Genomic DNA, 16,126 nt, shown 5'->3' with positions numbered 1-16,126 from the left:
TAAAACGATTAACTAAATATCTGAAAAATTGCAATAAATTGTATTTCACAGTGACCAATTTCCTTTGAGATCCCACCAATATGAATGCAAAAGAATTATTTTTATTCTCAATTTTTTTACGGCTCTTTAGATTGCAGTTAGTTTTTCTAGGATTTGGGTTTTTTTGGGTTATTGTGTATCAGCCCTGACGATGGATGCTGAAATGCCATCAGAAACGTCGGAAGAGTGCGAACCACACACGGCACAGTAACTCAGAAAAACTAATTGTGTATTTATATTCTGTGAGACAGTTTTTGTTTAAGCGATAAATCCCATAAAAATATTATTCAAATAGGTAGTACTTTAGTTGGCTTGATTATAAACAACATTGCATCTCATTTTGATTAGGAAGAAATTATAATAAGAATAAAATAAGACAAGTCTTTTAGTTAGCTTTATTTATTGTGAATAACATTATATGTAATATTCACACAAGAATTTAAACAGCATAATAAAGTGGAAAGATAATAATTAACAGGTATAATATATAGAATTTAATTTAAGTATTACTAAAAGGTAGGTAAACTATGTACCTATGTAAAGGAATGGTTTTGATTGGAATGTATTCGAAACTAACCTTGGAATGAACATAATAATTTAAAAATTCGAAGTTTTTATATCAATATAAAATTAGTTTTATACAATACAATTTAAACATTGAATAATGTTTTTTTTCAACAATCGAAGGTATTTGTTTCTCAAAAAGTTAAATATTCAATAATTCCATTTGAAAACGTATTTCAGCCCGGAACTTAAATATCGCAAAAAGTATAATAAATATAAATAAACATTTTACTAAATGTTAATAAATAGTTGTACATAACCACCTACGGTTAGTGCAGTTATTAAGTACTTTTACTAAAGATAGATTAACAATTAAGCAGACTTATTCAGTGTATTTTTGTGAGGTTCACATTTATATTTGGCAGAGGAGTGCAGAAAAACTATAAGTAAAAGACCCCTGAAAATAAGAAAAATTAATCTAATGCTAAATAGTGATAATACCCCGTGTGAACTAAAGAATGTAAGATGCAACTATTTCCGGCAGTTCTGATCTAGGCCCAAAACTATTTTTGTGCATTTCGCTCCTCATAAATAACTATCAACAGTATCTCTTGGCAACAAATATATTTAAATTACTTCAGCTCAATTTTAACAGTTATAATTTGTACAATGTTTATATTAAATACTTTTTAAGGTTTTATTTGAAACATACCTAAATTTGACTAGTATTTAGGAACCAGTAGTAAAATTCGTTATATTATCCTTCTGGGGCCGGAGCTGCTCTGTAAGAAGCAAGTTCTGCCTCAAGTTCGGCTATTCTTGCTGTTGCTACTTCATATTCTTCCACGGAAACACCACCAAGGTGCTGGCGTACATATCCCAGGGCGTCGTCGGGTTTTTCTGGTTCTTCATACAAACCCACTAGCACTTTTGTCAAAGCATCCATTACTCCTGCTCGGTCCAAATATTTACGGAATTCTTCACGCTTTGTATCTAAGGGCTGTAACAATTGTTAGCTTAATTAAAACAAACAAATGACTAGAGCAATATTTGTTGGATCACATTGATAAAATACCTTGTACGCAGACATTTTTCATCAACGGCACTCACTTAAAACACGATATTTTAAGTATGGTAATGCGAATAATTGTTGTATACATAAAACCGTAACGATCACGCAATTTCGTAGAATTGAAATTAAATTTCGCTGCAACAATATTGAAATTGAAATATTCACTTTTGGAATGTCTTGTTATTCAGTGATGCCATGTGCGTAAAAAAATTCCAAAGAAACTTAGTTCTTACCTACGTGTACCGCAAAAAAAATGTTTTGTCATAAAAAAAATGGACAAACACGTAACGTACGAACTTTGCTTTGCAGCAAATAAAATATTTGCAAATTGTTTTTATTTTTTAAATATTACTCTATTACAATAATTATTGTACGTCATGATTCTTTCCATTTTTCATTACGTTTTCACATAATACTGTCGATTTGATTTCGAAACGTTTTTTAAAAGATTTAACTACTTAGACTTTTTTTAATATACGGCATGTTGAATTCACATTTGCTTTTCCACTTGTGTCCATGTAACATTGAGTGAAATAGAACCAGAATCTTGGACGAGCGTTTTCGACTCGATAGTTATTCTCAAGTAAACATACTGAAATGGGAAATCGAGTGGAGATACGTGCGCTTCGCAGTGTAGTAGTTGACGCATTTGCATACCATATTTGAGGTCCTGAGTTTGTTTTCTGGCAAGGCAGACATAAAATATTTGTTTAAATTATGAAAATATTTAAAATGCCCCCAAAGTTGAATTAGTAGGATAAGCCGTAAGAACTAAGAATATTTATTTAAAAATAACGTATTTATTTTTACACTGCAACATTTTACCGTCCCTGGACTAGCATTAATTATTTCACCTTCATTTAACAGCGTTTAGTTATGATGATAATGTTTTTTCAGTACTAAGAGTATTAAGTATATTTTATACCTAGTTGAACCGACATTATTTGAAGCGTATGGGTGAATATCGTTGAAAAGTGGTACATCAAAAAAATATTCTATTTGCTTTGTTTTAAATAGGTTTCTAGAAAAGTCTTACTATTGAGCTCGCTATTTTTACATGAGTGGCAGAAATATTTTTTATTAGTTATCCAGATACGTATACAAGATATGAAAAACAAGTAAAAAGTTTATGCAAATTTTATGTACTGTCTTTTAGATACTTACCTTTTTTTAAAAATAGTATTTTTGAAAAATTTACGTTGTTACACAATCATCTGTGAAGTTCTAACGAATACAAAATTACATGAAAAATGTCTGGAAAAATTAATTTTGGTTCCGAAATAGATTATACTTGGATTTCAAAAATATATAGCGGAGGTAACAAGATTAAAATAAAAGACTTCGATTATTATATAAAATAATTATAGGGATTCTAATACGCTAAATAATACAATTTATTAATGCAATAGAATTGCATTTTCATCACAATATAAAAAAGTTGTCGATTTAGTTATTATCCCACCGTTATGCGTTACTTACCTGTCTTTAAAAAACTTTCGAATGAAAATAGATAGTAGGTACTAATATAGAATGATATAGAAATGTAACATTGTTTCATATGTGGAATAATGCAGTCTCCTTATCGAAACGTATTTTTTTACAAGGTGCATTGATGCTGTTAGCACTCACATAACAGTTTGGGACAACAGCTACAAACTTCCACTCTTCTAGAACCTCGACACAGACAAACGAAAAAGCTTTAGCGTGGGCGGAGCTCTGAATTTCAGAATGAATATGGATTATATTATCTCAGTTTTGTGCCGTTGACTGTTAATTATAAATAATTTATAACGCCGAGTGTACTTTGTGAGTTTCCGGTAAGTTTATATAATTAGAAAATTGGTGCTAAATTGTTATACAACAAAATATTACATTTTACAGAAACAAAGAATTAATCTCCTACAGCGATTCGCGATGCTACTTACAAAATTTGTCAAAAGAGGCAACCTTGCATGTCAAAATCAAAATAATATTAATCTTATATCAACTTGTATTGAGAAGCTCGCTTTTATGCTTGTCACTTTCCGTTAATATTGTTTGGATTGCTAAATAGTACAAAGGTATATTAAAAGTAAGAAAGTAATAAACTTAACCTCAAAAGTGTTGTCACAGTGTTTACTCACCTGTAAAAAAATAAGGTCATGATATTTTTGGTGAGTCACAGGATGTAAATGTGTATGTAATATTTTGTACCTATGTGTACTACCAATAATAGCATCAAACTGGTTGCAATATTTAAAATAAATTTAAAATTGTGTGTCAGTTTTATGAAACTAAATTAATTTCAAACCGATTTGTGGATAAGTTATAGGTAAAAAAATATTGCATATATTATAAAGTACCTACTGAATTGGGACGATCAATTTTTCTAACACGTTTTTATAAAAATGTTAATAATCGATTTGAAAAGTTTACGAGCTTTTATTATTTTTATTTATTATTTATATTTTTTTTAAATTTTACAATAGGTATACATTAGTTAAAAATACAAAAGAACTACTACATTAACACAAAAAAAACCCACAAAGGTATGGCCTGTGTGTGGGGATACATTTTATTTTTAGTTGAAATAAATGAAGGTATTTAAATCCATTTTTTTTTATCCATAATTTCAACCAAAATTTTAATCGAAATATATTCAAATAATTAATATCTATCATACTGTCCATATGAAATGCATTGAATAGTTTTGGAGCTGTGTCTTTGCCCGAGTCTGGATTTACAATAAGGGATTTCAAGTAAACTATTAAATCTTTGACTAGATCTATTTAAAAAATTAGGGAATAAATTTTAGCGCATAAAAACATATTTTAGAAATTGCTGGCAATAGATTTCTCGTAGCTTCAAACGTTCAGCTTCCTGAAATAATTGGTAGGAGGGAAAAGTTGAATTGAAGTTGAGTTGTAATGTCGTTATAACTCATACTCGATATTTTCCACTTACTTACGGATGTTTTTGTATTATTTTTTAACTTTATATGATGAGTTTATTGTCATTAGTTTTTTTTTCTTCCGTTGCACCGGTATTTAATATGTCTGTGGTTGCATCCAATAATTTATTATATACCATCTAGAATATCAACGCAAAGACAGTCCTGAAACCTAATTCCTAATTGATTGAAAATGGGAATAAAAAACTTTGTTATTCTAAAATACCAATGACGAACAATCTTTCTAAAGATTGTACACTTATATACCTACCTACCAACTAAAATTTGATATTGTCGTTGACAATTTTAGTAACAAAGATTTTAAAAAGATCAATTCTTACAAATATTTTTTTGTTTTTATACATTTTGTGTATCAGATAGAGAAATTTAATATACGTACATAGATAATGTACGTATATTAAATTAAGTACACACAGAAATAATACACGATAAGTAATGAAAATAATACCGAAATTTTTGATAAAAATATACCTGTGATCTTTGCAAAAAAGCTGCTGTTTTGATTTATGATGTGTAACTACGGTAAATAGTACACGTGATTAAGAATTCATTTACAAACATCTTACATATATGGGTATACCTTTGTTGGTGGTACTTATGTTTAATTTTTCGTATATTTATGAATGTAGGTAAAATGCGGACTAATGGGTATAGAAAAAATAAGTGCATTCATAAGACTTTTGGTACTAGATTAGGGTTGCCATATTTTGCTAGGGTCTCGTCGGGACGTTCTGAAATGGGGATATGTAGCAACAAAAAAAGCAAATTTTTAATGGTTTTACAGAAATATATGTATGTTTTTCTTACTTTTTATGTGGTGCTTCAATTTATGTTTATATTTACATATTTTTTCTAACTTGATATTGACGTAATACTGCAATATTGATTCTACAGTTCTGGCAGCAGACATTTTTTATCGATGCTTTTTACTGGGCCAACATCAATTACATAACTTTTTTCAATGTGATTTTATGAGTAGGAATGGAAATTAAATACTCGCTAAATTTCAAAAATTGAAAAAAAAATCTTTTACAGAGCCCATTAACTTCCACTCTATCGAGGCAAGATGAGCTTCAATTAATTTCTTAAGATACATCAATTGCTGGAAGCATTTGCAACCATATTTACACCTTCGCAGTCAGTACGGCCGTAGAAAATTTATGTTGATTAACAGCGTTGTACTGTGTAAGTCTAAATCGGGACATTATAAGTTTCATCGGGACGTCGGGACAGAGGGCTCCATAACGGCGACAGTCCCGATATATCGGGACGTATGGCAACCCTATACTAGATAAATAAAAAGCTGTGCAAAGCTGTGCATGCACCAATATTTTTTATAATTTTTATTAGAAACAGTTTCGTAAATGCAATAAAAGTGTTATTTTTTATATTTCAGAATGGCTTCGCGAGGAGTTATTCTGTTCCTTGTGGCAGTTTCCTGGGGTATGGTGGTGCGAGGAGCGGGGCAGGGAGATTGCGGACCATCCTTCAAAGGAAAGTGTTCCTGCGGCATTCGAGATTATGATTTTCGTAGCCAGTATGTTGTCAATTGCACCAACCAAGGTTTCCGGGACACCGATATCCTGCAGTACCTACCACCGGAAACGCAAGTCTTAATTTTCACTGGAAACCAAATTCCCGAGATGCCATGGAATGTGTTCGGCACTCTCAATACGCTCGAAAAATTACGAGTAGTGGATATGAGCAATAACAAAATAAAAGAAATTAAAGGTAAATCGTATCACCATGTTCAAAATGTCGAAAGGCTTATCTTGAATCACAATGAGCTTGTGATATCTGACGAAGATGCCGACATCAATTACCACCATCCGAGGGTTTTGTCAAATTTTGTCAACCTATTGGAATTGCATTTGACAAACGCGTTTGAAGATAATACCGATGCGGCTCTCGCCGATGATCTTCACGACATATTTGTTAATAGCAATCTAACAAGATTGCAAAAACTTCACTTAGAACAAAACGAAATAATCACTTTCAGAGATCATAGAGTATTTTGCGATTTGCCCGAATTAAGGGATTTGCATCTTGGGGACAATTTATTAACGGGGATAAATTTTAATGTAAGTTGCTTGAAGCACTTGAGATTTCTCGATCTAGAAGAGAACCAACTGGAAACATTAACAAGTCACGAGTTGAGTGTATTCGATAAAATCAACTCGCATCCTCACAGAGAAGAAGGATTGGTTGTAGATTTGAGAGGTAATCCCTTTGCCTGCGATTGTTCAGTGTGGGACTTTTATAGTTGGCTTAAGAAGACAAACGTTACAGTTCGCCGGAAAGAGAATGTCCGTTGTTCCAAACCTAAGACTTTTTCCGGTACTACTATAATGAAGCTTAAAGTTACTCCATGTTCGTTATCATCTCCTAGAAATGTTACGACCAAAGGACAAAAGGCCACGATGGGTCTTTTAATTTTAGTCACTTTGGCTCTTTTTTCTTTAATAATTTTATTGATTTACACTAGCAGATTCCAGTTCAGAGCTAAGTTGTCTCCTATGGTCGAGGCTATCACCAAAAAAGTACAATACACCACTATAAAAAATCGAGAAAACATTGAAGATATTTAATATATTTTTGTAAATTAATTTATGGTGCCTACTATACATTTGTACTTATATTTTTATATTTATAATCACGTGCCTACTAAATCTATTTTATTATCATGTTTTGGAACTAGTTATAAGACCTTTGGATGAGTGGAATATTGGCGTCAAGGTGGGAGGTCAACAAATATCAAATCTGAGATATGCAGACCGATGCAAACCGAGCTAGCAGAAGCCTTCAGATGAATAGAGTTGGAGAGTGAGGCTCTGGGTCTGAAAATAAATAAAAAAAAGACAAAGCTAATGATTGTAGACAGAGCTGGCAGTCTCCTAAGGACAAGACAGATGCAAGACCTTGAGCTGATAGATGACTTTGTGTACCTCGGCTCGATTATCTCCAACAACGCCAGTTGCAGACCTGAGATTGGTCGCAGGATTCAAATGGCCAAGGAAGTAATGAACCGTTTAGAGAAGATTTGGCGAGATCGAGGTATATCAATAAACACAAAAAAGCGGTTGATTAAAGCCCTGGTATTCTCCGTTTTTCTATATGAGGCTGAAATGTGGACAATGCGTGCATACGAGAGGAAGAGGATCGATGCATTCGAGATGTGGTGTTGGAGAAGGCTGCTGCGTGTGCCTTGGACAGCCAGAAGGGCAAATGCATCGATACTGAAAGAGCTCCATATTACAACTCATTTATCAGTGGTGTGTTTGAGAAGGATACTGTCTTTATTTAGACATATTGCTAGACGTGAGCCAGACAATCTAGAAAAGGCAAAAATGTCTGGCCGAGTTAAAGGCAGGAGAAGCCGGGATAGAATCCCATATATGTAGATGGACTGACCAAATAAAGGTGGCTACGGGGCTAAAATTCGATGAGTCAGTTCGTCAGGCTGAATACAGACTAGAGTGGAACAGACTAATCAGAAGTGTTCATGCTGATCACGATCCTCAGCATTGAGGGACTGACTTGGAAGAAGATAAGACCTTTACTACTACTATAATGCCATTCCCCCAAACGAGATTTATGTTTACTAATCCAATTTACCTACATCCTGTTTCAAGGCCGGACCACTAAACTTTAAGGAGATAGATAGTTTATGGAAATTTAAGAACAAATACTGAAGATAAGAAATAATTTATTATCGTGTGAAAAAAAGCGTCTGCCATACAACTATTACATAAAAAAATTACCTGAATTTTTGTAGAATAAAAAATATATTATTTCAACAATGTTTGAGTATGTCCAAATGCTTACAGACTGGCTGGATTTCCGCCTTAGGGAGTTATTCATATTAAAATTTATTTCAATAGAAAGGGAAAACATTTTTGAGAAGGGAATATGGAAGTCTAGGCATTTACAGGGCATCATCATCATCAATACACAGTAAAGTGGCCACTTAAACCAGCCAATGACAGGTCATAAGCCCTGTAAATGCCTAGACTGCCATATCCCTTCTCAAAAATGTTTTCCCTCTCTGTTGAAATAAATTTAAATATAAATATATTATTTATCTAAATTTTTTTATCTGGCCTTGGCGCTTTATATATTGAAATTATTATAACTGCGTGCCATTACTGCATTCACAACAAACTCATATTTCAATTTTTGTGGAAATACGCCGCAACATTTGACTTCTTGATAAATTGCACAACTTATTTCTAAAAGTATTATTTACCTTAGTTTTATGTAATACTTCCATAGTATTTTAGAGCTCAAATAAATCGTTTGATTTAAACGTAATTATTTTATCGTGGCATACATTTTTTATATTTTATGGAGAAACGATTGAAAAATAATTTGTACTATTTGTGAAAATAAATTTATCTAGTCATAAAATTGAATAGATTTTTCTTAACCTTAAGCCTACATTTCCTTAATTTCTCATTAAACATGTTTTGTATCAGGAAACGTAAAAAATGTAAACATCAATCTTTCTAAAGCAGCAGTCCAACTTTAAAAGAGAGGGTAATACCGTATACCTAACTTTGGACGTCATGTTCTTGGAATATATTCGGTACAAGGCTTATAATAATATTATGTACCAATTATGTACTATTATGTACCAATTCACCCTCAAATTAGTAAGGGTTTTTCATGAACAAAGCTTATTTATATGCGACTTCCATAAAATGAAGTATTTGATAAAGCAGGCAGTACGGAATTACCCGACACTTGCGTGTAATTCCGTACATCGTTCGTATAATTTCGTAAATTCTTTTAAGGCTAAAAAAGAACGGTTAAATGTATTTTTACAAATGGAAAATGACTTCAATGAATCAAACAAACCTTTATTATAGTCTTAGTTTTTATATAGATACATTCATTTGCAATATTCACATAGATAATTATCGATGAATTGGATTGGAGTTAAATTTGGCTACCGATAGTTTCGTCAAATTGGATAGTATTATTAAATAGTTATGGGGGTAATACCGCACGGTGTACGGAATTAACTGAAAACGTATTTTGACCTTCAAAGGCCTGTAGTTACAAAAAAACACCCAATTAAGTGTCACATAACCTGTATCACTAAGCTAAATACGCTTATTTTATTTTATTTGGGAACCAACAGTTCTACTCTACATACATATTTATAGTAAACAAACATATATAGTGTATAAGCTCAGAACCAATAACAGTTTAGAAGTTTTTACACATAAAAATGATATTTTCATGTTTATACTTTTTAATAATCAAAGAAAATACATGTTTTTTAAAGAACAGTAAGTTATTGTAAATTAAGCGGGATTAGGACAAGGATGCATGAAGAGAGCTAGGATAAGGGAGATGTACTACATATTTATAATTATAATGTCTACTAAGTTACATAATGCATTTTTAGTGTCAATTTTAAATCTGACAGAGTGATGTTTGTGTAGTATATTATGTCCTTAAATTTTGTATTGTACACTGAAAAAGCCCTACTAAGAAAAGCATCAATGAAATTCAATACCTACCATAATTATCGAACTTCGTAAAAATATGTTCTAATGGCTTATTTTCTGGTGTTAAAATGTTGCAACAGCATCTGTGAAATCATATCACACCTGATGGCATTGCTAGCGCTCTGCTGACTGATGTAATAACGTGCGAGGATGCAAGACTACACTAAACAAATGAGTGTGACAACGACAAACATAATATGTGACTTGCTTTCTTCCGACTCAAAACTGCTGAACGGAATTGGCCGCTGTACGGTATTACCCTCCGCTCCCCTACAAAATTTAAACTCTGGCACTATAGAAATTAAAATGAACACCGGTCATATCTGTAGGTATTCAAAAATAAGTTTAATTTGTAACGCTATTTTCTGTCTGATGTTATCATATTTTTGTAAAAAGCCTTAAAAAGTGTTGATAATTTAAAAAAAAACAACTAATTTGAACGTCGCGCGTTGGCGTCACTTATAAAATAATGAAAATGAATTCATAATTTTAGACATAAATATAGGTCAAGGTAGTAATTATTTTTATATTGTTAAGAATAAAAAAATTCAATGAAATCAATTATTATTCAACTGCTACGCTTCATCCTAAATCCCAAAACTATGTTTTTTTATCGAAATAAAAAGATTTCAATGAATTTAGATTTTTTTTTCTTACATCAAAAAAAAATCTTCTGAAAATAAGAGGTAGGTATACTTGTTTAAATAAAGGATGTTGAAAATAAATATTAATTTAGATAGCATGCTATGATACCAACATACATATACCTACCTATTATACAATAATGAATAGATCTCGTGTGACACGCGAAGAAACATTCGATCAAATAAAATGGTGTTTGGTTTATAATATTTTAAAAAACTAACTTTTAAATTAAAACTTGAGCTGGAAATCGGCATTTGAGTCCCATGCGTATTTAATATTTACATATTTTACACAAACTGATCGATTCTACCAGTGAATTTAAAACGCAATGTTAATTTTAATCTGATTTTTCCATGAAGTTCTAAATTATGGCGTTATGAAAATATTTGTGAGACCGCAGCCGTCGCGCCGGCTGGTGGCGGAAGTTTTTTTTTTAAATTGGGGCGTTTCGACGAAATAGTCTTCAATAATTTATTAATATTTAGCTTAAAAATAATTTTGTTGCCTAATTGTAATATTTATTCATTAAATTTCATATTCGAAATTTTATTTTGTCATTTTCAGGGAGAAAAAAAAGAGGAATGGGGGACGCCAAACTTTTATTAGTTATTAGTTGTAGAAATAATTTGAATATAATGCATTGTACTATTAAATTTATCGAGTAATTAGATAAATGACTTAATAAATAATAAACTAAACACGATAGTTTTAATATATAAATGTTTTATAAAATTTTATTTGGTAGAACATTTTTATAATGCGCATGCGTTAAAATGCACAATGTTGTATTCGGATCCCTATCATTAAAAACTAAAAGTTAAGTTGTTGCTTACTCATAATTCCAACGAATGGAGTATGCTTCTAAGTTATATCGATAGATGGTGTTAATAAATATCATGTTTAGTCCAGCATAGCATTGTAAAAATAAATTATAAATATTGTAAAAAAAACAAATTGCTTTTAAAATACATATTTAAAAAAATATATACAAGCAAAATGAATTAAAAATAAAAGATGATTTTACAAGTGTGAGGATCGATCGCTGTACACAATATATACAATGTTTTTGACGCTCTCTCCGACTGGAAGCGTGGCGTCTTCTGTAATCCGGCTACTCGGAGGTCGGGTGGGGGAATGGTCTGAGGTCGGGGGTTCTGCGACTGAGTTGCCCGCGTTGACCGGACGTCCGCACTAAGCCCGCCATCAATATGGCCGCCCGGGGGGAGCCCCGGTCGGCCAGGTTGGCTAAGGAGGGGCGCACCGGGCCAGGGGGGAAACCCAGCAGCCAAAAGTCCCCGTGGGGGGCAGTAGTGGGATAGCGTCCGGGAGTGAAGCGCTCAGTTGTGGCCCGACCGACACGGCCAGACCCAAATCTTTTGTCATTTTTTTCTTACTTTTAGCGGGAGAAACACCGTAATTTAAGATATTTTCGGTAAGAAACAAATATGACGTAATAATTGTTATTTTTCGAAGATTTACTTATTTACATACATAAGTTTTTTGTACATTATTTGAGACAATAAGTCCCAACTCCATTGGACTAAAAGTCCTGTGTTGAGATGGGACGAGCAATTATATGACACAGACATATGAGTATATCACCACAAATATAAGATTAGAAACATAAAAAGAATAATTTTAAAAAACATTTTAAAAAAAAATATGAGTAGCTTAGTAACCGCTCATGCCACGATTTTGAAAAAAACGGTGCTTAAAATTTGTTTTTTATGTATTCTTACGTCCCTGTAGATTTTAAAGAAAAAATATGCACGAAAGTCTGAGAAAATAAAATTAACTTAAGATTCGTCATATTTTTTATTCTTCCGACCAATATTTTCCAAGATACACGCTTGAACATAAAATACATTTTATCGAAATAGCGGAAAAGAGCTATTTGCACGAACTTTTTACTAATTATTTGATAGTTGACTACAACAGTTAACACAAAATGTCATCAAAATGTAGAAATATAATTGTGAAAAAGCTAATAACTTTTAAGTAGAAAAAAAAACTTTAAAAAATAAAAATTGTTCCCAATTTATAAAAATAACACCATTTTAATGTCAGTAAACAGTTTTTGCACTTCAACTAACATTTGTTCGAATAAAGCTAAAACTGTGCGTCTAGGTAAGATAAACTAAGTAAAAAACAAATAAAAAGTCTCCATGTTCCACGGTAAAATTACCATTATATACGAAAATCATCGTAAAATTACGAGAATTTTACCGCGCCTTTTGATAAAATTACGTAATTTTAAATCCATTCTGATAAAAGTATTGAAATTTACAAATATACAGGTGGTGGGTATTACAAATACTTCAAACAGTGTACAACATTATAATTTAAAAATAATTTTATATTACATAATGCTACTTCAGGTTTGCCTGCTTTACAAGGCATCAGGTTTTCGACGTCCTGGACGTCCGCTGCTAATTTAGTTCGTAGTTCATGGCAGAACTACGAGATGCGAACCTGACTTGTGAGGATACACAGGAGCTGGCAGCCGACCGAGATGCCCGGAGACACTTCCCAGATAGCAATTTAAACTTGCCTCAAGCTTGTATCAAGTTTGAAGTATCAAGAGTTCAAGCTTGACCCAAGTTTGAGATTACAACTCTGTAAACTTGAGGCAAGTTTAAAGCAAACTTCCTAGTTACCATACAAATAACTTGCATGATGTTTGTTTTTACAAACATCATGTCAAATTTTCCTTTTCAACCTTCCATCAATCTTAAATCAAGTTTGTACCAAGTTTCACTGCTATCTGGGTTTTTGTGAACACCATATGCTCCAACTAGGTAGTGGACATGGAATGATGATGATGACTTTAGGTTGGTCAACTATCAAATAATTAGTAACAAACAACTGGTTTTCACTGTCATGTAATGTATCCTAAAACAAAGCTACTCGTATTTGTTATATCTTCGAAAAATAAAAATTAGTACGTCATATTCTTACCAAAAATTACCGTAAAATACCGAAAAATACCGTATTTTACATAAATCTGGTAAAATTCCCGCAAAATACCGCGGTAATTTTACCGGCTTGCATTTCTAGTCAGGATACAGCACTACCCGATGTAAGGAACACCGCTTTACCCACAGTTAGTCTTTCTTAATTATGACCTATCCCTTGATACTCCAATTAGTAGAACGATAAGTTTATGTTTTTACCAGCTGGGACAAATTAAATGCTACGCAAAAATTTGCCGGTTGATGCCGCCCGTCAAATAATTAATGCGTTTGTAGTGTCTAGAGTCGATTATTGTAATGGTATCTACGCAGGTCTACCAATGAATAAAATTACTCACCTACAGTCTATACTGAATGCCGCAGCGAGACTTCTTTTTGGAATCTCTAAGTTCAGTCATATATTACTTTACTACTTTGAGAATTACACTGGCTACGCTTTCCACAGAGGGTGGAATACAAACTCTCTTGGCTTATTGTGTATAAGTCACTGCACAACTCTGCTCCGGAATATCTAAGGAAACTTTGCATTCCAGTAAACTAGCTGACACGTCTTACGCTTAGATCAGCTACATCTACGTCGAGAGGAAACTTTATTATATAACCTCTATGCAAACACTTGGAGCAATTATTGCTCCAAGTTTTTGGAACTACTGTTTGAAACAAAATTGTATGTGTGCGACGTTTGAATTCATGTGTGTGTATGTGAATGTGGGTGTATGTGCGTGAGTGAATAAATGTGTGTGGGTGCTTAAGTATAAAAAAATATTTAATTTAAAACGTGTATGAATATTGAAAACGGTATAGGAGAGAGCTTGGTAAGAGGTTATATTGTTATTTATTATAAAAATCTTCTCGTAAAAGGTTGAAAGTGTATTTGTCTTACAGTTTTTCCATTTTTAATGGTATTTCTTTTTTTCTCTTATAACTTAATATCATATTGGGAATTTGATGGTTCTTGGCATATTGTAAGGTACCTACATAAAGTTCGATGCTTTTATGAAGATGGAGGTAGAAAAAGCCAACCAGCATGGTCAAGATTCATTTCCTTAAAGTCATCATGCCAATTAATGATTGTAAAATATTCATTGATGGAGATATAATTGGCTTTCTGGAGAATATATAGTTTGTTCTGTCTCTTCTAGTGGTAAGGTATTAAAGTTAATTATTTCCATTTCCAGTACTGGATGATGGTTTTATCTTAAGAACGTTGGAAATAAAGAACGTGTTATTTTTCATTCCACATTTGCCAGAGCAAGGTCCATACGCCTCAAGTTAGAATTGTGTATTGATGGATATTTTGCCCAAAGAGTCTAATCTATGCTCAACCTTTAAAAAAATATATTTCCATTTGATTTTGGTAAATTTGTAACATTAAGGAGGAAAGTAGATTTATGTGACTAACTCCACTTAGAAGCTTTTGTCACTAACTTTACTCAGTGGCTTGTCAGAACCTGTCAAAGTCCACGTGTAATTTGTTGCGGGCCAATTACGACTCTGTGTTTTTTAATATTTTTTTTATTTAAAAAAAAAAAGAAATATTTGCGTTCTTATGATTTACCCAAATATTTAATTTTGAGGGCCATTTTCAACGAGTTGTAAATAACTCACTATTAGAAAATGGAATCGAGTTGGGGTAGAGTGGGATTCGAACCACGGACCTTTGGTCCGTGAGTCCGAGACACTAGCCACAGGACCACAACCCGATTAAAATATACTGCTCGATGGCAAGGACAAAGGTAAGTTTTTCTTGTAGCATGATATAGGCAAATATTTTCAGATCATTTCCTGTTTATATTATGTGCTGTCAGTATTTTAAATCAAGAATTATGACGATGGGCAAATAAACCCGCATAAGTTGAGCCTCTGGGTTATCAATTTTGTCTAAACTAAAAAACGTGTTAGGATTGTCACTTCCTCGGTAATTAAGACTAGGATTATTGGAATGTGTACTTGTAAAACATTTCTTTAAATAAACAAGATTTATTACCTTTTCTTAAGTTATCAACTAGATTTTGAAAACCCAAAGGCTTATTAATTGCTTGTATGAAAACATATACAATTCGGTGGGTAACTTTGCTCAACTGTTTTAGACGAATATTTTATTAGTTAACCATTGAAAACATGTTCAAACGACAATTTTGCCATTAAATTCGTAATTAAATAAAGTAGTTCTTATACAAGAACGCCATATGAGCTACAGTTCAACAATAATGGTTGCGGGCAAACATGGAAGAACATGCAGATAATTTTGCCCGCCATCAAAATATTTAATTGCTTGGAATCGCATTTAAATATGACTAAATTTACAATTGTAACCCAATTCAATGATTACCAAGGTCATTCTTAGTAATTAAAAAGCGAAACATCACTTACATTTTTTTTTGAGAAAATCAATATGAATGTAAAAAAGCGTGCAAAATTGGACGTT

General features: G+C 32.4%; 2 protein-coding genes and 1 non-coding gene across 4 annotated transcripts; 2 read left to right on the top strand and 1 right to left on the bottom strand.

Annotated features, from left to right (window-relative positions):
• Positions 1-422: 422 nt before the first annotated feature.
• On the bottom strand, positions 423-1,804 carry LOC148275128 (c-Myc-binding protein). 2 transcript variants are annotated; one of them, XM_088236107.1, is made up of 3 exons: positions 1,619-1,804; positions 1,256-1,543; positions 423-1,000 (listed from the first exon to the last, which is right to left on the bottom strand). In XM_088236107.1, exons 1-2 carry the CDS (start codon positions 1,631-1,633, stop codon positions 1,301-1,303), a joined length of 258 nt encoding a protein of 85 aa, XP_088092233.1. In that variant the 5' UTR covers positions 1,634-1,804; the 3' UTR covers positions 423-1,000; positions 1,256-1,300. The 2 variants fall into 2 exon arrangements, with proteins under 2 accessions (XP_088092233.1, XP_088092232.1); XM_088236106.1 differs by having other exon boundaries at positions 423-1,543.
• Positions 1,805-3,121: 1,317 nt separating this feature from the next.
• LOC148275127 (trophoblast glycoprotein) lies at positions 3,122-8,251 on the top strand. Its single transcript, XM_088236117.1, has 2 exons — positions 3,122-3,432; positions 5,962-8,251. Exon 2 carries the CDS (start codon positions 5,963-5,965, stop codon positions 7,151-7,153), a length of 1,191 nt encoding a protein of 396 aa, XP_088092243.1. The 5' UTR covers positions 3,122-3,432; position 5,962; the 3' UTR covers positions 7,154-8,251.
• A 3,556-nt stretch (positions 8,252-11,807) lies between these two features.
• On the top strand, positions 11,808-12,103 carry LOC148275126 (signal recognition particle RNA). The gene has a single exon (XR_015824112.1).
• Positions 12,104-16,126: the final 4,023 nt, after the last annotated feature.

The sequence above is a fragment of the Micrasema longulum genome, unplaced genomic scaffold, assembly GCF_059751315.1.
Source record: "Micrasema longulum isolate JH-2025_06_02 unplaced genomic scaffold, ASM5975131v1 h1tg001507l, whole genome shotgun sequence".
NCBI lineage: Eukaryota > Metazoa > Arthropoda > Insecta > Trichoptera > Brachycentridae > Micrasema > Micrasema longulum.
The sequence above is the reverse complement of the archived record's forward strand: the minus strand, read 5'-3'. Positions and strand labels throughout refer to the sequence as shown.

Coding starts and splice junctions, on each gene's coding strand:
- LOC148275127 (XM_088236117.1), top strand. CDS start 5,963: ATGGCTTCGCGAGGAGTTATTCTGTTCCTTGTGGCAGTTTCCTGGGGT.